The 22,279-nt window shown below is 37.9% G+C and overlaps 1 protein-coding gene across 4 annotated transcripts in view; it reads left to right on the top strand.

The window, feature by feature from the left end:
- Supt3h (SPT3 homolog, SAGA and STAGA complex component) overlaps positions 1–22,279 on the top strand; it is a 318,914-nt gene that overhangs the window by 125,651 nt on the left and 170,984 nt on the right. For all 4 annotated transcript variants that reach the window (XM_028766546.1, XM_028766547.1, XM_028766549.1 and 1 more), the window contains one exon: positions 13,598–13,682. In XM_028766546.1, coding sequence (XP_028622379.1) covers positions 13,598–13,682 — 85 coding nt within the window. The remainder of the gene's footprint in view (positions 1–13,597; positions 13,683–22,279) is intronic.

Raw genomic sequence — 22,279 nt, 5'->3', positions numbered from 1 at the left:
TGTGCACTGTGGAGCACTGTGGCTATCTCCATGTGTGCATTGTGGAATACTGAGTTATCTCCTTGTATGCACTGTGGAGCACTGGGTTATCTCCATGTGTGCACTGTGGGGCACTGTGGCTATCTTTCAGAGCCCTTGATATGAAGAGGGAAGAGTCCCCCAGCAAAGCTTTGCTCTAAGCCTGTTCTGCCATAGTTTGTCTGTTGTAACTGCCATGCATCTTTACTCTTAAGTCACCAGTCCCTCCCTCAGAGGGCAAGCCCTCCACCCTATCATCTCTGATGCTGTCCTTCATATCTTTTGGGGGAGCCTTTAATTATCACTATCAGAACATGCTATAAATCTTCATTGGGAAATTCCTTCTGAAGGTTTGCTGAAAAGTAGTTACTGTGAGCTGTGTGTGCAGCAGCCGCTTGCCTAACTTTAAAAAAAAAATTGACCATTTTAATTTGTTTTAAAAATATCCACTGGCACCAGTTCTCATTACAGATGTGTGGTTGTAACATTTCATTTTTAAAATGTGTATCCATCTTTTTTCAGTTCCAAAGGAGTCCAAAGAAACCATCTCAAACCTTAAAAATAACCACTAAACCTACAGTGTTTTTGGTTTTTAAAAATTCTCGAGGGAGGACATTTTTTATCTTGGACCGAAGCTTCATGCAGGGTGGCCCATTTAAAAGAGGCCCTGTGCACAGCCACATTATTAAATGGGAACGTTTTAAATGGGCCACCCTGTAAATCAGGGCTCTTTCCAGTGGGTATTTACTCCCTTGCACACTTGAGAGTGTAGTGCAGGTTTTCAGTTACTGTGTTTGATAAGCAGCCCTCTAGCATAAATGTGCACATCCAGGTGACATGGAACGGTGCAGATCTAAATCCAGACATAGGGCAAAAGCTTGCAAGTTTGCACTGTGAGGTGTTATGTTCCCAAGATCTTCTGAAAATTCCAGCCAGCATTATGTAGATCTCCTTTTCCAAAACATCTTTAATGGATGAAACACAAATAAACTAGAAATGACTTTTGATTTAGACACTAATGCAGCTTTGAATTTTCTTTTGCTAGAAGTCTTTTAAATCGGAACAGTGATCCTTGCTTTAAAATACTGTAAGGTACATAGTACTTAGTATTTTTAATCTAAAGATTTCTAACATGTTATTCCTTTGAATTATATGTATACACACACATACATACATACACACACACACACACATCAGAATAAGATCTTAGTTGTGTAGTAATCTATGTGATTCAAGTTTTTGTTGAAAACCCAACTAAATTTATAAGACAAGAGTATAATTGGAAGTCTGTTTAATATATGTTGTCCCAAATCAAAACAGAAAGATGCACGAGAGTGGATAACTGGCACTGTATGAAAAATCGCGTTGCCATGCCATAGTCTGTTATGCCCATGCTGGGTTAAGTGATTTGAGGCTCTTAGCATCCTTTCCAGTTAATCTCGCACTACCAAAAGCACTGCCTGTATCCCACCTACAGGAAAACAACTGCAGGCCTTGGGATGTTCTGCCTTTTTTTCAACATGCACGGGGATGTTTTCCCTAGGATCTACATGGTGATATGAGATGAGATATTTTGACCACATTGCTAGCACTGAGTTTTGAATTTGGTTTGTTTATGGCATTCAGAGTCAAGCTAGGCTTCTGTTTATCATACTAAACTGATGCTGTTAAATCCATATCTATGTGTAACGCATAGTTCCGCAGTCCGAACTCCTAACTTCAGTTGTAAATATCAGTGGGACCTGACTCCACATTGTTCCTTGTGTATCTCCAACTTATGTGCAAGGCTTTATTTGTTGTTCATTTGTTTGTTTTTACTTCTCTATGGATCATAATCGTTGCCAAGAGCAAGTATTTGTTTGTATTTTTAGTCTTAGAACCATTTTAGGCCATTACAATTTGAGGGTGATGATTTAAAAACTTGCTTTAGAACCTGCCATTACATTTAAATTCTATATGTTATAGAAGATAGAGCCTGGAGGGCAGATTAGAATCCTGAGAACGGGAATCCCAAGAAGGGTTAGTAAACAAGATGTCATAATGGTTGGTATGGCCTACATTGATCATTGTCTCTCCTTACTTTTTACGTAATGTCTTGTCTCATTGATTCTTCCATCATTTCTGTCTATAATAGAGGAAGGCTGTGCTTCTAAACTTCCTACTGACCACTTCATGACGATACTAACAAAAGACATAACTAACAAAAGACAGTCCATTTTCTTATAATTTTTGTGTGCAGTGTGTGCACAAGTATGCACACACAGGTGCAGGCTAGGTAAGAACATTGCATGTCTTTCTCTATCATTCTCCACTTTATTTTTTAAAGGTGGTATCTCTCCTGAGCCTGAAGCTCATTCTTGGCTAGACTGGCTGCCAGTGAGCTTCTGGGATCCACTTTGCTCTGTCCCCCAACACTAGGGTTGACAGACCCTCATGCAGATGGCCTGCTTTTGGGTGGAAGCAGGGATTTCGAACTTGGATTCATGTGTTTTCAGAGCATGTACTCTTACCTGATGAGCCATCTCCCCAGGCTGTTCTTTTATTTCTTCATGTGAAAATCTCAAAAAGGAAAGCAAGAGTGACATGGATCTAAATGAACTTTTCATTTGCTTGTGTTCCTTCCATTTGGAAAGAAGGCATTCTTAGAGGTCATTGCTGGACATACTCAGGACCAACTAGATTTACTGCCCCATGGTACACTTTGGATCTTGAAGATCTAGGACCTAGTAACTGAGGCAACTCATGTCTTCATTCAGAATGTTTCCGTTTTACACCAAGACAAGATGGGTAAATAGGCCTTTTGTCTTTCCTTCCACCTATTAGCATACATGTTTTGGGGGCATAAAAAGAGACTTAGTTCATAGCTGTATCATGTATAGAAAGTTGACTTAATTTTCGCTTGACAACTATGTACAATCTGTGGCACATTTTATTTTGGACTTAGTCATTTTATTTACTTGGTCATTGAATAATGACAGATGTTTTTGAGTCCTGTAGTGTTAGATTACTCTGATCTGTTTCTGTACTGTTTCCTAGGGCTTCTTTAGCAAAGTTTCAAAACTGTGAGACAACAGCAATTTCTTTTCCACAGTCTGGGGTTTAGATGTCAGCGATGTATGGTGGCCCACGTCTATAATCCCTGCACTCATGACTTGGAGGCATTAGGTACAGGAATTCAACCACATGCTTGGCTGGCTATATACTTCTAGGCCAGCCTGGGCTACATGAGAGTCTGTTTCAAAAAAGTAAAAATAAGTAAGTGTAGAGTCTTTGAGGCAGAAGCTGATGTTCTTCGTGTCCATTTCTGATCCAGGTCCTTACATTCTTCGGCTTCCAGCAGTTTGACACCAGTGACCTGGCTTTCTCTAAAGTGCTTATGTTACTTTTCCATCTGTGTGTCTCTTGTACAATTTCCCTTTTTAATCTGGGTGCTCACTATATTGTATTAGAGCTTGCTTTAATGTCATTGTTTTAAATTTGTTTCCTTTGTAAAGATCCTATGTCCAGGATCGTCATATTTTGAGTACCAGTTGCCTTATTTTGGTTTCTATTCCTAGGATAAACACCTTGACAATAAATAACTTGGAGAGGAAACATGTTTTTTCACCTTATAGCTGTACAGTCCATCCTGAAGGGAGGTCAGGGCAGGAACTGAAGTAGATGTCATGGAGAAGTGCTGTTTCATAGCTTGCTCTCCATGGCTTGCTCAGTTTGCTTTCTAATAGCACCTAGGACCACCTGCCCAGCAGTGCCACTTCCCCCAGTGAACTGGGCCCTTTCATATCAACCATCAACCAAGAAAATTCACTGCAGGTTTGCAACCAGTGTCAGGTGTTTTCTCAATTGAGACTCCCTCTTCTAAAAAACTCTAGCTTGTGTCAAGTTAACACAGAACTGTCCAGTAGAGCTACCCCTTTTTGCCCAGCCTGTTTAACTAAGAAGGCACCTTTTGTTCTTCACAGTTTTAAATTCTTAGGGGACTTAGAAAAGGAGAGTAGTATTTCATAATCTCTACCAGTTCCCATTCAGGTTTCAGAGTCCATTCACACAGCTGAAGCAGACCATGACTGTGCCTACTCATGCATTGCAGCTTTGGTGCTATAGTGGCTGTGTGTTTGCAACCAAGACTTTATGACTCTGTTCCAGAAAAGTGAATGACTAAATGACCCCTGAATTGTACCAACAGCTTTTTCCCTTACCCGTGAAAATGGCTTTTAAATAATGTAATAGTATATTTTAAAAGTTGATAATTTAAAACGTATTCTTCTAGAATTTCATATTCTGTTGTCTCAAAACAGTTTATGTTAGACTGAAAGCAAGCCTTGTGCAAGTCCTCGGGAGTGCCCAGACTACATAGGGGCCAAGGGACTGGCTCTAGTCAGGGTTGCATCAGGGAATATTAGTAAGATGAATTAAACTTCTATATAGATTTTGGTATATGTATGCAAATGTGTACACAGATGTATGTAGTGAACATTTTTATCTGGGAACCTAACTAGAAAACAGGGCTTATTTCATTGTTGCTAGGCAAACTTTTGGAATTGACTTATATAGTCATAAAATTTAGCTAATGAGGGGATGTTTAACCTATTATCTAAAACCTAATGGGTTTATAGAGTATATGCTCAATTGTATCATTGACACATTCGAGAACTTGGAGTTTGTAGACAGCTCATTGAGTCTGAAGTAATAGCCTAAATGGAATTTAAACAGAAAATATACGGCTTAGAATTAAAAAAATTCCTATGAACCTTCAACAATACTCCTAATTGTTTTGTCTTTATAGCTTAGAAATAATACCATTTTGCATAACAGAAAGACTACTCTTATATTGTTTTAGTTACCTGTTGTGGTTTATTCTATTTTTAAATGAGTTTCTACTTTTGCATTTACATTACAATTGCATACATTTTACAGTTCCCCCAATCTTTTTATTTTAATTTTATTTCTTATTTCATTTTTATTTATAGTAATTACCTCAGACCCCCTCCCTTCGGACCCTCTAAAGGCGTCCCCTCTCAGATTCCTGTCCTTTTTTTCTTTAAATATTATTGTTATATTTATACAAACACACACATGTACACATACACATGTGTGCTGTGCATGTACACACACAGAGAGACACACACACAACCTTCTCAGTCTGTTCACTGTTGTTTCATGTGTGTTTTTAGGATTGACCACTTGATATTGGACAATCACTTAGCCCATCCCTGGGGAAGAATCATTCTTTTCTCCACAGTGGTTAATTTCCCAGGCCTTTATCCAGGGGTGGGTTAACAGGGAATTTCTCCAGTGATCTCTCCCTTTATTAGGTTAAAAAAATAACCTTTGAAATAATTGAAAATGTCACACAATAAAATTGAGTATACCCAATGCTTATACAATGCAGTGAGCTTCTGTGCCAGTAGAGTTGGCATTTGGAACAGATTTATTATTAAAACATTTGTTCTCTAGAGCTGCTGATAAAGCTGGGTGCCAGGCAAATGTGTAAGGCGGTTTCTGTGCCTGTAGAGCCCATTCTTTCCATGCAAAGCAGATTAAGAGAGAGGCATTTAAACCAATATCACATAAGATATTTGCCCTTATTCTAATGGTGCTGTAAAATCATTATTAAATTGTGCTTTCAAAGAAGTTATTTAAGTCCTGTGTGATTTTAAGAAATTTGCAATAGTTGCACTGAATTAAACCAGCGTTTTTTTTTACGCTGTGTGTTATTCTTATAACATGTAATATAAATATTATGGACAGCATTGATAGTTTTCTTCTCCCTTGGTGATCCTCACCCCTCCTTCACCCCATGTTTGGAACAGATTATTATAGACTAGTTTGTTTGAACAGCCTGGTAAAAGTACCACCTATGTGAAAATACATTAGCAGGAAGCACTGCTGTTGCCTAGTCTCCTTTGAGGTTGACCCTGCATACGTAGAGAACGTTACTTCTTACTCTAGCACACTTGTTAATTTACTTTTGAAAAGAAAACCTCATTTTTACTTTGTCGTTATTGTTTTATTTTGTCTTGAGACGGTATTTCTCTATGTAACAGCCCTGGCTGTCCTGGAATTCACTCTGTAGATCAGGGTGGCCTTGAACTCAGAGATCCACTTGCCTCTGCTTCCTAAGTGCTGGGATTAATGGTGTGCTCCACCACTGCCCGGCTTGCTTGCTTGCTTGCTTGCTTGATTTATTTATTTCTTAACGAAGACTTTACAAGGGGGAAGTCAGTAAGTAGAGATGAGCAGTGTGCATTTACTGTAGAGTGGAATAACATTCTATGGACAATTAATTTAATATGAAATACTAGACTCTGCTGTCTGTTGTGTGGCTGTCAATGATATGCTTGGGCACCACATAGATTAGTGCATAGATTTTGGAAGGATGGAAGTGGGTGAGGAGGAGGAGGTTCCGGAGCAGAGAGACTGAAAGTTGGCTGATACCCTAGTTCTATATAAATACCTCAAGAGACAAATTGGTCACATTCAGTTATGTCCTGGATACCTCTTGGCCCCAGGGCATAAGGCCACACACTGTTCCTTCAGAGTTGAACAAGTATTTTTCTCTGTAAAGGGTAAGGGAAGTCTCTAACCAGCTGGAGAAAGGAAACATGTTGACAGTAAGGAAGTTCTAGTTACTCCCTCACTTGTGAGCTTTTGGAAATCAGAGATACAAACAAATCTTTGGAGTATCTGAGGAAGACCTCAGAGCTTCTGAAGCTTTGAGATCTTCTGAGGCCTTTTTTTTTTCTTTCTTATCCTCTACTTATAGAATAGGAAAGATATTGATGTATTAAGCTGCAAAGAAAATTATACCCTCAATATAATATTCACATACCTAATTAACCCATTTCCTAGTTAAATTTTAATCTCTGTAATACCTGTATTATCATACATCTATTGGCAATGTGGTTTACCTGTTGTAGAATTTCTGCAGTTAAGTGGTTTTTTTTTTTTAAGGTAATTTAAAAAATGTGGGGCGGGTTGTGTGTCTGTGTGTATGTATTTATGTGTATATATTTGGGTTTGTTGTTGTTGCTTCGTTTTTGAGATAGAGTTTCTCTGTATATCCCTGGCTCAGGGCCCTGCCTTTGTCTCCCAAGTGCTGGAATTAAAAGTGTGCTCCACCACCAACTGGCTTAATTATTTTTTGTTTGCTTTGAGAAAGAGTATCACTGTATAGCTAAAGCTGGCTTAGATGTACTGTGCAGCCCAGGCTAGTCTTTACCTCATAGCCATTCTCTTCACTGAGCTTTCTTTTAGCTTTTTTAGTGGGGGGATTACAGGATGAGCTACCATTAAATGTAACTAACTGATATTCTCAACTAGGGGAAAATTCCATTATTAGCAGGTTATCTAAACTAGTTCATGTCCTTCTCTTTATAAGCCCTTCTGACCTGCACTCACTAAGTGCTGTAAGACCTGTACATGAGAGGCTATAGTCACTCCAGCCCCGGCCCTGTTTCACATTCCACCTTTCTACCCACACCCATCTGCTCTGAATTTCTTTTAAGTGTCTATGTGATTTACATATAATCACACCATGATTCTTTAGTTGCATAATTTTACTTTTTTTAAGGTTTTATTTATTTTATGTATATGAGTACACCATAGCTATCTCAGACACACCAGAAAAGGTCATTGGATCGAATTACAGATGTTTGTGAGCCAACATGTGGTTGCTGGGAATTGAACTCCAGTCCCGTGGAAGAGCAGTCAGTGCTCTTAACCACTGAGCCATCTCTCCAGCTCCATAATATGAATTTTTACAGTGTATTCCTACAACTTTTAAAAACAAGTTGAATTTCATGTAGTAAACAGACAGCCATTTGGAGGTTTTGTTTTGTGTGTGGTGTGCAAATGTGTGAATCTGAGGTCAACACTGGCTGTCTTCTTTCATTGTTGTCCACCTGTTCTGAGGCAGGGCCTTCCTCTGAATACAGAGCTCTTGAGTTTATCTTAGTCTACCTATCTTTCTTGTCCCAGGACCCCTGTGTCTCCCCTAGGGCTGGGATTAGAGACTGACGCCACACCCACCAGGTTTTCATCTGGGTGCTGCAGATGCTTTTAGCATCTACCCCTAGGCTTGCTGCTAGCCTGTTAACTGTGAGCTGTCTCTCCAGGCCCAAAACTCAACTGAGTAGAAATACGCCATGCATTTACATTTGTCGTGAGAGATAGTTCTTTGCCTCATTTAGATTCCTGTCCATGGTTAATAATGGGAGCGGCGCTGGCCTTCCACTGCTTTTTTTCCCCATCACCTTCATGAGTTCAGCAGCTATGTTCATTACACAGATTGGCATTTCTGCATGGCCCATTTTTAGTTGTCAAAAAGTCATCCAGAAGCCTACTGTAAGCATTCAGTTTGCATTAGGCTCACATCATCTTTTACCTCATTCCATTTTCTCATGGTAGAAGTTGGAATAGCCTAAGTGGCTAAGGTTTTGATGAAACACCATAGTGTAAAGTAGTTGGGTTAAGTTATAGCTTGTAAGAATACTGCGAATGGAAATCCTACTGATGCGCTCCATTGAATATGTACTCTTGCACAATCTAGACCTGAAATGGAAAGAATAAATACTATTAATAATTACGACAAAAGCAATAACAGTATAGGTTCTCACCCCATTTTGATTTACTACGCTGATGTAAGTCATTATTAGTACATTCCCTCAGAGGTGGTATCTGTGATGATACTTACTTATACATGTCGTCTAGTGGTGGCTAGGTACACAGGAGAGTCGGGCCTCCACATCTATGGGCTTAATATCTATGGATTCATCTTTAGACTCTGCCCATCAGTTCCTAAACAATACTGTATAATAACTCATTATGTAGCATTCATATTGTAGGAGCTAATCTCACAAAAGGATGTATCGAGGCTTTGTGTAGGTATTGTCCTCTTTACATGAGGACTAATTGTATCTGTGTGAAACCTCTAACTAGTACCCTGCAGATACCAAGAGACAATACCTTTTAATGGTATTTTTAGTATGCTTGATACCCTCATATGTTCATGGTTAAAGAACAGATGAAAGCTTTCAATGCTACATTTTAATACATGATTTATAATGATAGTTTGTGTAGACTTGCATAAAAGTTATTTATACATACCAAAATTTGAAATTCTGGTCTATAATCTAAAGGGAACCCAAAAGATCATTTAATGTATGCTATGTGTTTATTCTCAACAGAATCTTAACATGTAATTATATCTTAACATCCTTCTCATGTCATCACTTTTTATACATGTTCTGGAGAATAAATTGGAACAGCATTTCTCTGGGTATACTAAATTCCATTTTGATTTGAGGAATATTGTTGAGACTAGAGATAAATGTTTTCTTTATTTTCTCTGAACAAAAGTGACTGATCATTGTCTAGTTTACATAGTCTATAAAGACAGTTGTCTTGTATGCCTCATGATTTAAATTGAATCCTTTTCTGAATAAGCAAATGGAATATGTTATGTAGTACAACTGGAATATATTATGCATTTTCCTTTTGGCAGTCACAGATATTTGCACAATTAATTTTCACATATCTTTCGTGATTCTACCATGACTTTGCAGTGTTTATTTATGTTTTCATTGACACGCTCTTGTATTGTGCTGGACTAATAATGCTTTGGCTTCTGTGAATAGAATTCTCAGGAGAAAAACTAGGCATAAGATTCTTACTAATTAAATATTGATATAAATTATTATCTGGTATTTTTATAAGAAGTATAATTAAGTTAGGCTTTTAGCATAATTTTGCTTTGCTTCTTAAAAATGTTGTGGGAAGGTTGAGTTTAGTCAGGAAACTCTTTTATAGTTGCTCAGTTTTTTCAATATTTTTACAGTTTTCATTTATTTTGAGACAAGGTCTTAATGTAGACCCATCTAACTTGAACTCAGAACCTGCCCCTGCCTTCTGAGTCCTGGATTAAAGGTATGCACCACCACACCAATAAACACTTTAAATTTACCAATCTCTAGAAAAATCTGGATCTTTTAATTATTTAGGAACTTGAATGGGTTCACATAAGATAGTTTGTATATGGGGTAATGCTATGGAACAGGGTAGAAATTTCAGCAGGATATTCCATGTCATATGACATGATATTCTTGTGGACAAGATAAGATGGCAAACTAACTCAAAAACAGACAGGAAGCTAGTTCAGTTCTTTGCAGTCCACAGAAATGTTAATTGTGTGATCTGTTGTCTATATTTGATTTGTTCACCATGTAGGTTAGGGAGCTGCTTTGTTGCTATTGTTATTTATGTATTAAAAACTGGTAAGATAAGTTTTCTATTCAAATCAAAACTTAGGCCTTAATATTACTGTAATTAAACTAAAAATTACCATGGTCTTTGGGATAATCTCCCCAAGGCTGTAGCATTTACTTAGGGAGATAACAAAAGATGTCTGTTATCTCTAGCAAGGGCGCTGACTGCAGGGCAAAGAAATAATCCACTGAGTCTAGGTTGCTGAACCTGAGAGCTTACTGAGGTCCAAGTCAGCTGTGTCAGTAATTGCCCAAGAAAACCACTCTCCGGCACTCTCTGCACAGTACATAGGCAGTTCTAGGACTAGAGCCTCAAGGCTTGTCTGCTCATGCAGCCTTGTGAATCTTCTGACTCTCTCAGGTCATTTGGCCTGGTTATGTATAGCACCCTCTCTTCTCCCTCCAGGAAGGCCTGTTTCAATGCTGAGGAAATGGCTGTACAACATACTTACATGCTAAGAAGTGAGGAATGTTGAACCTGGAAGGGAAACCTGAGGTCTGGTGATCTCAACTAGATCTTTTCATAGTTTGCCCTGAGCTGGGGATGAGAATAGGGCTTATTGTCAAGAGATATAAGGTTTTGGGGTACTAGCAAAAGTCCTTAAACTAGATTTTATAGATGGGCACACTACTCTGTAAGTTTACTTAAAAATCATAAAATTGTGTACTTTTAAACAATCAAGCTTGAAGTCTATGTAAATAATGTCAAGCTATTTTTTTCTTTTAAAGATATCCTTTAGCAAACAAAATAGAACTTTTGAACACAATGCTTCATAGTTTTGAAAGTAGGATTTTGTATTTTCAACTAATCTTGATGTTTGGAAATCACAAAAGAAACAGAATTCTACTTAAATACAGAGCATTTCCCCTAGAGGGGGAAGACAGGAACAGTAATGCAGCTTAGAGAGCAGTAGGTTTCCATGACTCAGCACAAGCAATAATGCCCTCACATGCAAATCACTCGGTGCACATAAAGGAAAATAGACACTGATAAGGATGAATGTTAAAGTAGGAATTTGAGAGAGAAAGAGAGCACAGGCACTAAGATGCTGTCAGTATAGCTCTTGTAGGGTATATGTAAGAGTCCATTGTGCAGGTCTTTGAATTTGTCTCTGGGTTAAAAATCTCTCAGGCCGTACAAGTGTAAGGAGAGGGATGGGGCGGATTAGGTTGGGGAGGGCAGCCTTTGCAAACAGTGTATCAGAAATACTGAGATTATAGTGACGTGCAGCCTTAAAAGTATACTCAATTGAGGCCCTAGAAGGTAAGAAGGAAACTTGGTGGAGGAGACAGAAAGTCATCCAAAGCCTTCCTTAAACCAAACAGTTGTCACACTGTGTCTATTACAAAGTGATATATTATCTGACATAGGGTAATGTCCCAGAGGACCAGACCTAAGGAAAAAAAGACTCCAGGTTACAAAAACTTGTTAAACACAGCATCAGCATAAGGCAGGACATTGTGTAACATCCATAGCCAGTGTAACTACTGAACGCAACTCAGCATCCTAGGACACATTCCCACAATGGAGCTTCTGGTTCTCATCTCCTAGACTTGGTTCTCGGCCACATCATGTACTCATGTACCTTGAGTTCTTTGGTCTCAGTTGTCAGCCAAAAGCTTATCAATATACTTTAGCCCTCTGCTACCTTTTCTTAGTAGTGTATCAATTCCAGCATACCCAGTTCTCTTCTCGTTTTAATCAGGGTGTGCAAATTTAGAAGCAAATATTCAAGTGAACTGAGTGATCTGCTATGTAGCCCAGGCTGCCCTTAAACTTGCATTTGTATAGCAGTCTTTGTCCTTGGATTATAGGTATGTCCTAGAGAATGAACCATATAGTTAATACTTAATTATTGTTTAATTATTTTGGTATGTATAGGTCTTATTCAGTGATTGGCTGTCCTGCTAACTCATTCATGATGATTTATTTTGTAGTATATATAGTAATGGTCCTTGATATATTATTCATGGGAATAATATCAAATCATTCTTTTCTTGTTTGTGTTGTTTTGTTCGTGTGTTGTTGTTTTTACTGTTTTGTTTGAGACAAGTTCTCTGTGTATAGCCCAGACTGACATTGACCTTAGTCTCTAGTCCGTGCTGGCCTTGACACTGAGTGACCCGTCTGCTTCTGTTTTTTGAGTGCTAACATTACTACTTGTACTACCATGTATGTGTTGTCATGTACAGCCTTGTACATCAAGTACTGACGAATTCTTATGGAAGATTCTTTTCTTTGATCTTTTCTGTGCTACGACTTGGTGGGCTAGGGGCATTTAAGATAGTTTCCTAGTTGCCTTGATAAGTATCAGGACTATTGGGAATGGTTTCTCACCTTCATTTTGGTTCTTCAGATGTATTTCCTGCCTTTTATGGGATCTGTACATTCTTTCCTGTACCTGAAATCGTTGCTAGTTTACTCCAGGTTGTAGGTTTTTGTGAGTTAAGTATATGCCTTAAATACAAATATAAGGACCACTGTTCTCTCTTCAAGTGAGAGTCAGTCTTCTCATCATGCTTGAATAGTTTAGTCATCTTCTGTTAATGTGGGCTTTAAGTAAGACTTCAGTTCATTATGCAGTTTCAACTGTTCTTTAAGAGGGCGGGAGTCTGCATATCTAATAAACAGATGCTGCAATAAAAACTATAAATCATTATTTATATTCTGCTTGTATGTAGTTGGAGATCACAAATGATACCATCTTCATATTTAAACAAATTTCTGTATTCTTGAATTACCCATTTTATAGCGTGTGTTTCTGTTGCTCTGCCCTTATATTTACAGTTGTAGATATGTAACATGGATATTTGATGCTCATATTGTGCTATGGTTGGTGGTATTTTCCATTTTCAAAAAATTTTTTATCGTTTTTTTTAAACTTTAAGTGTATGCATGTTTATCAGTTTGTGAGTATGAACCCAAGAGTGCAGATGCTATCAGAGGCTGGAGGGCTTGGATCCCCTGGAGCTGAAGTAATGGCTGTGAGCCATGGGAGTAAAATTGTGAGCTTCCTGTCGTGTGTATTGAGAAGTGAAGTTGTACGTTGCATTTTGACACAGTATCTCACCTTTTAAAATACTCTGTAAACAAGAAGAAGTGCAGATAATAATATGCTTTCTTGGGAAGTTACACTTCATAAACAAGGTATTTATTTTCTTAGTCTAGAAGTAAGTGTGCACTGTCGGATTGTTTGAAAGAGCAATTTATTGCCTCTTTCATACAGTTGATCTTTACAATGAGAAGTCTATATTAATTATTCATTGTACCTGGTCCGTATCCTTAATAGTGGTGTGTTTTATTCTTCCTGCAGGTTTTCATTAGGCGATGCTAGGAGGCCGCTCCATGAGACAGCAGTTTTGGTAGAAGATGTGGTTCATACACAACTGATTAACCTGGTGAGATCACACAGAACCATTCCTATTTGGTATCTCTTTTTTATTCTGCTGTATTATTGTTCCAACCCAACACATTAAAAAAAAAACAAAATTTTAATTAGCAGCAAAATTTTTGGCGCTATTGAGATATGATATAAATATAATAATACTGATTTAATTGCATAACCTGATGCATTCTAACAGTGGGATGTTGCCATAGCAACAGTACTTTTAATAATTGCTGATGTACATCCTTTTCACCAGAGGTTTCTTAGAATTCACTTGATTGTACCGAAAATGTCTACAATGGGTACAGAGTTCTCAGATGCCGTTCAGCTCTTTCTGATGTCGGTATCTCACATAGCAGTTATGAAAACCTCCCGCCACAATAGCTTCACAGCCTTATTTGAATTCCAGCCTCCTTGCCACTAACCCCTGTTTCTTTTCAGAGGTGCAATCAAGGATACCACACTGGCTGATAGACTATTGCCTTGTCATGGCTGTCTCTTTCTGTCTCTACTAAGCCTTCAGTACTTCCTGACCTTTTATGCCTTGAACATTTACAAGAAGCAGAGTGTTCTTCTGTTCTATTGATCTGCCCTTACATTAGAATGTGGTCACACATCCTGAACAAGTTCGTTGGGGAAGTGATGGAATCTATTCACTGTGACCTGCCAAGGGTGTCCTGTCTTGTTACTGATACTTCTTACTGTGCTGTTTCTTGGATCACCCTTTGGAGGTGATATATGGTAAGTTATTTTTTCAGATACACCAGAAGAGAGCATCGGATCCCATTACAGATGGTTATGAGCCACCATGTGGTTGCTGGGAATTGAACTCAGAACCTCTGGAAGAGCAGTCAGTGCTCTTAACTGCTGAGCCATCTCTCCAGCCCGCTAAGTTATTTTTTTGTGTAGGTGTACTTCTTGGCTTGGTGGTCTTTTTGCATTCATAGTGCCTGTAGTAGAACTGAGCTGTACTCCAAACCCACATTAGTAGTATTTTAAATATTTAGGTGAGGTTAGTAAAATACTTTGGGACATATAGTTTTATAGCTATGTAATATTTTCTTTTCCTGAGTATGTTTCAACCATGCACTTTATAAACTCATCAGGAAATTTTATAAAATTATTACTCTAGTGTTTGCACAGGGGTAACTGTTCTGGTCTTTATTTATTACTCAGCATTCTTCTTAATTGAAAAGCTGTCTCACTCTCCCTGTTTGTTATTTCCTATGTGCCGTTACCCAGTTTTATTCTTGTTCTTATTACTCAAGATCTCTCAGGCTATTTAAGTGCTGACCAGGGTAACACATCCATTTCTCAGTTAACTCGTGTCCCAAAAACATTATGACTCCAGCATTTCATCTGTGACATATGGTACAAAGATACCCTTATAGTATGTTAATTTTATCAATTGTTAAAGTTTGCTATCAGAGATTTTGTTTGAAATACTTTTCCTTTACCATATAATCTTTATTGATGTTGAATTTTGAATCACAAATTCCAGTTTATATAGTGAGTTTAAAGAATAATTTACTCACATTGCTTCCTAGGGTTTTTTTTATTATTTCAATTTTCTTATATATCCTTAATTTGTTGAATCCATTTTTGATATGTGGAACCAATTTTGTCTTTTCCTGAGCAGCTGCCCAGCTTTATTGTCAACATTCATTAAAAGCCTGCCTTTCCCTCACTGATATAAACTGCCTTCTTCAAGAGCACAGTGGTGTGTGTGTGTGTGTGTGTGTGTGTGTGTGTGTGTGTGTAAATGTAGTTCTAGTTTGTATTGTTTACTAGTTTATTTGTTTTTGTACTTGGGTGACTTTTGCTTATTCTGTGTGTCTTCCTCTGTATTCTAGACATTTTATACTATGCTACCTCCTCCTTTCTCAGGTATCTGTGTTGGTATGGTGTAATCATCTCCCCTTATCTATATTTTCCCTTTGCAAGATTCCAGTTACCTGTAGCTGATTGCAGCAAAAAATATTTAATGGAGAATTCCAGAAGTGAACAATTAATAAGTTTTTCATTACAATCCATTGCAAGTCTTGTGGTGAAAATACCCATCACTTTACCCGGGATGTAAATTACCATTGTCCCAGTATCTATGTTATATGTACCCACCTGCCCATTAGCCACCTAGCTGCTTCCATACTTATCAGACTAATTGGTTTCTCTAGGTTCTGGTGTTCAAGTAATTTATTTAAGAGAAATGTTACAGTTATAAAACCTTCTATAAATCCCCTTTTGTTGTTGGATGCAAGGTAGCCCAAATAGAAGGGGGAATTGTTTACTTATTTTCTTTTAATAATTTTTTTTTCAAATCATAATTCGTTCACACAGGGGTTATAAACACAGAAAGGCAGGATGTGGGGAAGGGGATGACACTGGAGTGTGGGTGTTCAGGGGGAATACAGATATCTTTCAGAACTGGGTATCCGCTAGGTGAAGGTTCAGGGGACAGGTCACTATGACTCTGCCTATGATTCACTTGTCCTTATCTAAGTTGGTATTTTCTGCCAAGACTACCTATTTACAAGGTCTATGACTACTCAGGCTGGTAAATTTCCATGAAAACTGCCTGTTTACAATAGCTTATAGTTATCTGTTTCAATGTCTTTCCACAGAGACCCAAGACTTGATGTTAGTATTCATGTATGACAGGCCTATTGCTGGTTTTAGGCCTGTGGCTGATTTTAGGCCTTCAGTGTGTAAGCAGGGCTGCCCCTGACATCTCCTCCCTTCTCTAAGTATAGAAGGGCTATGGCGATTCTAGTCTTGCAAAGGCAGGGATAGAGGCCTGACCTCCAGTAATTGAAGGGGACCTTGTAATGGCTCTGGTCCCCCTGTTGTTTTTTTAATGTAAATATTGTTAGCCACACACTTATGGACATTTGATCTTTAACAAAGAAGCCAAAAATATACATGGAAAAAAGAAAGCATCTTCAATAAATGGTGCTGACCTAACTGGCAATCTGTATATAGAAAAATGAAAATAGATCCATATTTGTCACCTTGCACAAAGCTCAAGTCCAAGTGGATCAAGGACCTCAACATAAAACCAGAGACACTGAATCAAACAGAAGAGAAAGTGGGGAAGAACTTTGAACTCATTGGCACAGTGGGAAATTTCCTAAACAGAACTCCAATGGCTCAGGCTCTAAGATCAATTGATAAATGGGACCTCAGGAAACTGGAAAGCTTCTATAAGGCAAAGGGAATAGCCAATAGGACAAATTGGCAACCTAAAGATTGAGAAAAAGTCTTCACTACCCCCACATCCGATAGAGGGCTAATATCCAAAAAATATAAAAAACTGAAGAAGCTAACCACCAGAAATCAAACAACCCAATCAAAAAATGGGGTGTACAATTAAACAGAGAATTCACAACAGAGGAATCTCGAATGACTGAGAAGCTAGGACAGGGAAGTTGGCTCAGATATTCCGGTCATCCTGATAAGGCTTTAGAAACTGTGATCATGGGAGTGATCACAGAATTGTGTTGAATGCCTTGCTTGTTCTTTGACTACTTATGTTTATTGTCTTGCTTGTTCCTTGACTATTTGCATTTATTGTATTCCTAGTCCCTCAACCTAGAACTGACCTGAATACTTGCATGTAATTCAAATGGTATAAAAGCATAAAGCAGGAGGGGGGATAGATAGGGGTTTCTAGGGAGGGGAAATGGGGAAAGGGGACGGCATCTGAAATGTAAATAAATAAAATGTCCAATAAAAACAAAGATAACCTTAAAAACTTTCAGTAATGCTCAAAGAGTACAAATAGCCACATATGTTAATGTACATTTAAATGCTTGCTGAACATCAAATGGAGTGATTCCAGTTTTGTCGTAAAAATATCATTAGAATAATTTACATAATAATGCATGTTATCAGGTTTATTGTTGTAGAAATTATTTAATGCCAGCCTGGGGTTTCTACCCCACCTTTGACCATTTAGTTCCTGGATAAAAGCACACACAACCTTTATATTTACAATAAGCCTCAAACAGCACAAGAGCTGGGCCAAATCCTACCCTCTATTTTATTAGAATCTACTTTCCTACCTATAACCGTGAGTTATTCCTTACTATGTTTCATCTGAGCCGCTCTTAAGTGCTGTTGGCAAGCCCTCAGGGCCAAGTTTTTTTGACTCCTAACCCATGGTGGCTTCTCTTCTCTCCTCTTTCACCTTCTTCTTCCCCTGTGTTTCTCCTCAGACCCCAAGCCCTGGAAACCTAAAATCCCACCTGTGTCTCTTCTGCCCAGCTATTGGCTGTTGGCATCTTTATTTAACAATCAGAAATAATGTGGTGGCAGGGTCACAAATCTACTTACTAGACTTCAGTGCTGGGCGACCACACTTAGCATTACAATTCACTGTAAAAGACAAAACCTCAACAGTTTATGGACTACATTCTCTTCATTTTAAAGACATGGAGAAATAGTAGAAATTATGAGAATATATAAATTAACAAACAAATTCAAGCTTACATAATAATATACCATTCAGAATAATTATTACTTCAGGGCTTGACATATGAGGCCGAAATATTTATCCTTAAAGATTAACGCTAACTCCCAAGACCTAGCACTTGCTTCATTCTGAATCCTTTCAAGCCCGTCTTTGATCTGTTTGTAAGGTGTTACCTAACCAGCAAGGGAAAGCTTGACGTTGATCTCTGTCATAAGTTGTCCCATTCCTTTTGTCCTGTGTCTTTTTTTTTTTAAAAATAATTGCTTAAGTGTGCTCTTTTTAACCTTTTAGGATTTTGTTGTCGCTACTCTTTGTGGACTGTTAATAGTTGCTCAGGATATTGCCTTCAAGTAAGAAAACTGCATTTTCAACATGGTAGATAAAAAAAAAAAAACTGGATTCTTCCTTTATCATATAACCTGTCAACCAGATTATTGTTGGAAGTTGATGTTTCTGGTTCTAATGATGGCAGATTAAGGTAACCAATATTTGGCTCCATAACAATTGATCCAATAAATTCTTTACAATAAGACTCATTCTAATTCCGTGCAGGGAGTGGGGTGGAAGCAGCATGTCTCCAGTTTAGAAGGTCAAGGCATGTGGACTACACTCTCGAAGCTTGGGATACATACTGCAGCCATGTTTGAAAGTAGGACGGAGGGATGGAGTAAGGGAGGAAGGCAGGAAGACAGACAGAAACACGGGCATGCTGGCAGGCAATCTAGCTATAAACTTTAAGTTTTTCCCTAAATTTGTTTGGTCTCCCCCCTTTTTGACATGTGTTTTCCATGTAATCTTTGCCCTCTAACCCCCAATTCCTACTCAGTACTTTAATAAGACGCCCTTCATTCCAAGTAAGTCCCTTCTCTTTATTCAGTTGTGTAGTTATGAATGGCTTAGGCCTCACTGATTGCTTTTTGATCATTTTTACATGTTATAAAATATGTTAACTAATGAAAACCGGGAGGTTAAAATATGAAAAGCAGTTGATTATTTCCCTAGAACAGATTAGAATAGCACAGTCATAGAACTTTCGCATGTGTCATACATTTGGCAGTAACGACCCAAATCACGGCCTTGCAGCACGAGGCCAACATTCCCCCTCTTCCATTGCTTTAGGCCCGTGTTCTGAAGAGTAGCATTTTTACATCGAATCACACCTGAGAAATCATGTAAGCTAGCACAAAGTGAAATTATCATTTCTGTGTTATGATGGCTGAATAGTGGCTATTTCATATGCCTAAAGATTTCAGATTAGTACTCAATAGGGACATGAAACTGCAGGCACCACAGTTCTTGCCAAGTCAACACTGCATAGCAAAGATGATATAATGCCCCTTCTGTCTGGCAACTAGTAATAGTAAATGGTTGCTGTGGTCATTAAAACAGGCCATTTACTGGTGTGGTTTAGATAAAAGATGGGTCAAAAATACCCAAGGAATTCAAAGCTTATCAGAAAGATGTAAATCTTGTTCAATCTTAAGCTTCCTCCTCCCTTACTCTCCAGGTTGAGCCCTCCTTACTTTCAACAAATAGAGATTTGTACAATTGGCAATTGTGTGAGATTTGTATTATCATATTGTAAGTATTCCTTCAAGTTCAGATGCAATCTGAGTTTTAATGGCTGTATAGGTATTTTATGTCTCTTAATTATGAGATTAATCTGTTCATTAACCGCTTTTCTCACTGCTGTGACAAAATGCCTGTCACAAGCCGCTCAGAGGAGGAGGATTTATTGGGTTCTCAGTTTTGAATGTTAGCCCAAGCCTGGAGGATTGGGTGGAAAGAAATTTCCAGTTCTTTCTACTGTCCTTAACATTTCCTTTCATTTTTTTTCATTTATATTATTCTACTAATATTCAATTCACTTTGTAAAATCTTACTTCAGTGTCAGAATGGCAGATTACAGGTGGCCTCTCTAGCTGCACTCTCACCGGTGGCTCTTGGTGCTCAGCTTTTAGCTTAGGCCTTGTCAACTCTCTGACTGCCTTTTCTTGCAGGCTGCTTTCTTTTGGGTCCTCTCTGACTTTCATCCTGGCTTGCTTGAATCCTACCCTGACACATGGTAGACTATTGCAGTACTGTATTCTGAGTACCCTCGGGTGGTACCTGCCCTTAAAATCTGATTTCTGACAAGTTTCTTCTGTGTGTCTAACATATTTATTAGGCTTTAGGTAAAGTCAGACTGACTTGAGAGATGCCTGTCTTCTGTGAAATGTGCGCTCCCCGGACTGAAGTGCGTTACGTAGTGGAGAGGGGCAGAGGTTTGTGCAAATTGACCTGTGACTGAACTGACAGCATACTGTTGGAGTCATCCATTAGAATGATAGCAGTGCTTTCTCACGACTACATAACTGCTTTCATTTTACACTTAAGATCAGAAACCTTTCCTTGTTTTACACATAAAATACAATTCTTTAACATAGCATTTTAAAATTATATTGTATTTTCACTATATGAACCTACAAATAAATTTTAATAGTTGAGAGTTTTCATGTGTAATCACATTTTCAGGATTAGTGTTAATATTAATAATAACCTTAACTTATAGAAAGGCTTTGTATAAGCTTCAGAGTGCACAGAACAGTAACTGTCCAAACCCTCTGGGCTTAATACTCCTTGCCTTTCTCCCTCCTGGCTCTGTGTAATTCCCTTTGTTCTTTCTTTTAGTTCTTATTAGCTTCAAAACCATTTTTCAAGGCCTATCTTCTCATTGACCAGATTCTGTCTTGCCTTCTGCAAACAGACATGCTCCCGTTAGGGCACTGTGTTCCCTGTACTCTCTTTAACTCGGAACTGACAGATTACTCCCAAGATTCTAGATCCTTTTCACAGGCTTTGGAAATCTCTCATTGATAATTCTCTTTGCCTTTTCCCAGTGCTGATGTTATTTTTAACATGGGAGTTATAAAGAAAAGAGGACTATAAGACCTTTAATACAATGTTCTGCCTAACTGCTAAAGATTTTTTATGTTAAGTTATTTATGGGTATACACACAGACACATTCATACTCACATATTGCACATTTTTAAATAACTGACAACATAAAAAATTTTAGCCTTAGTTTACTTTCTTGTTATGTAGCTATAATTATAAGCTTTTATTTCTCAGATCCCAATATTTTATACTTATACAACATACTGATTCTTCAAGGTATGTATTTTTATCCACCTAGACAATAAAATGAATTTATATCCTTCATTGTTTTTTATTACAATTTTTATTATTGTACATTGTGGTAGGTACTTTTTTTTGGTTTTAGATTTTTCTAGTCACTTTTACATCTGTAGATGAATTTATAAATCACATTCTCTGTTTCATAAAAAGATACGTATCTTTGGAGCCTTTTCTGGAATAAAACATAGTTAAATTTCAAGTGGGGTGTGTGTGTGTGTGTGTGTGTGTGTGTGTGTGTGTATGTATGTATGTATGTGCACATGTGCATGTTTGTGTATGTATAGCCGGACATACATACATGTGTGTGTGTATATAAAAAGGCCTTTCTATGAGTTAAGGTTTATATATATATATATATAAACTTCATGCTTCATGTGTTAATATGTATTAACACAAACACATATGGGGGTGTGGAGTATACATCGTATATGCAATTTGAAATTCAAAAAATATTATCTATATTAAAACAGTTACCATAAACTTTATTTCAAATTTTTACTCTGAATTGAACAAATGTTTCTTACATATGTCAATGAGTAAAAGCTTGGTCAAAAAGTAAACATCCTGAGAATGTTTAGAGGGCAGTTTGTAAGCTGATGTTTATCAGTAACATGTTGCTAATAATGCACTTCTAGTTCTACTGGAAATTAAGCAATAAGTGTTGGAATGAGTACTTCAAAAACTGCTCTTATTACTCCAAATACATTGAATTTGATTCTGCCTTCCCTTTGTGAGCCCTGAGAGAGGAGCGCAGTGAACAGAGACTATGGTGACTAGTTGCAAAGGCAGCTGCTGGTCGGAAACAGCATGAAGTCATACAGGACCTATAGTTGCTAGACCACACTTAACAAAATAAGGGATACCTAACTGGTTTGTAAATCAAATCTATACACTATACCCTGGCAAATACATGTTGAAAGACTGAAAGGTTGTTGACTCCCAACCCTGCTACTTGGACTGG

This window comes from Grammomys surdaster, unplaced genomic scaffold (genome assembly GCF_004785775.1).
Source record: "Grammomys surdaster isolate TR1022 unplaced genomic scaffold, NIH_TR_1.0 169, whole genome shotgun sequence".
Taxonomy (NCBI): domain Eukaryota; kingdom Metazoa; phylum Chordata; class Mammalia; order Rodentia; family Muridae; genus Grammomys; species Grammomys surdaster.
This window is presented reverse-complemented; position numbering and strand designations above follow the sequence as displayed.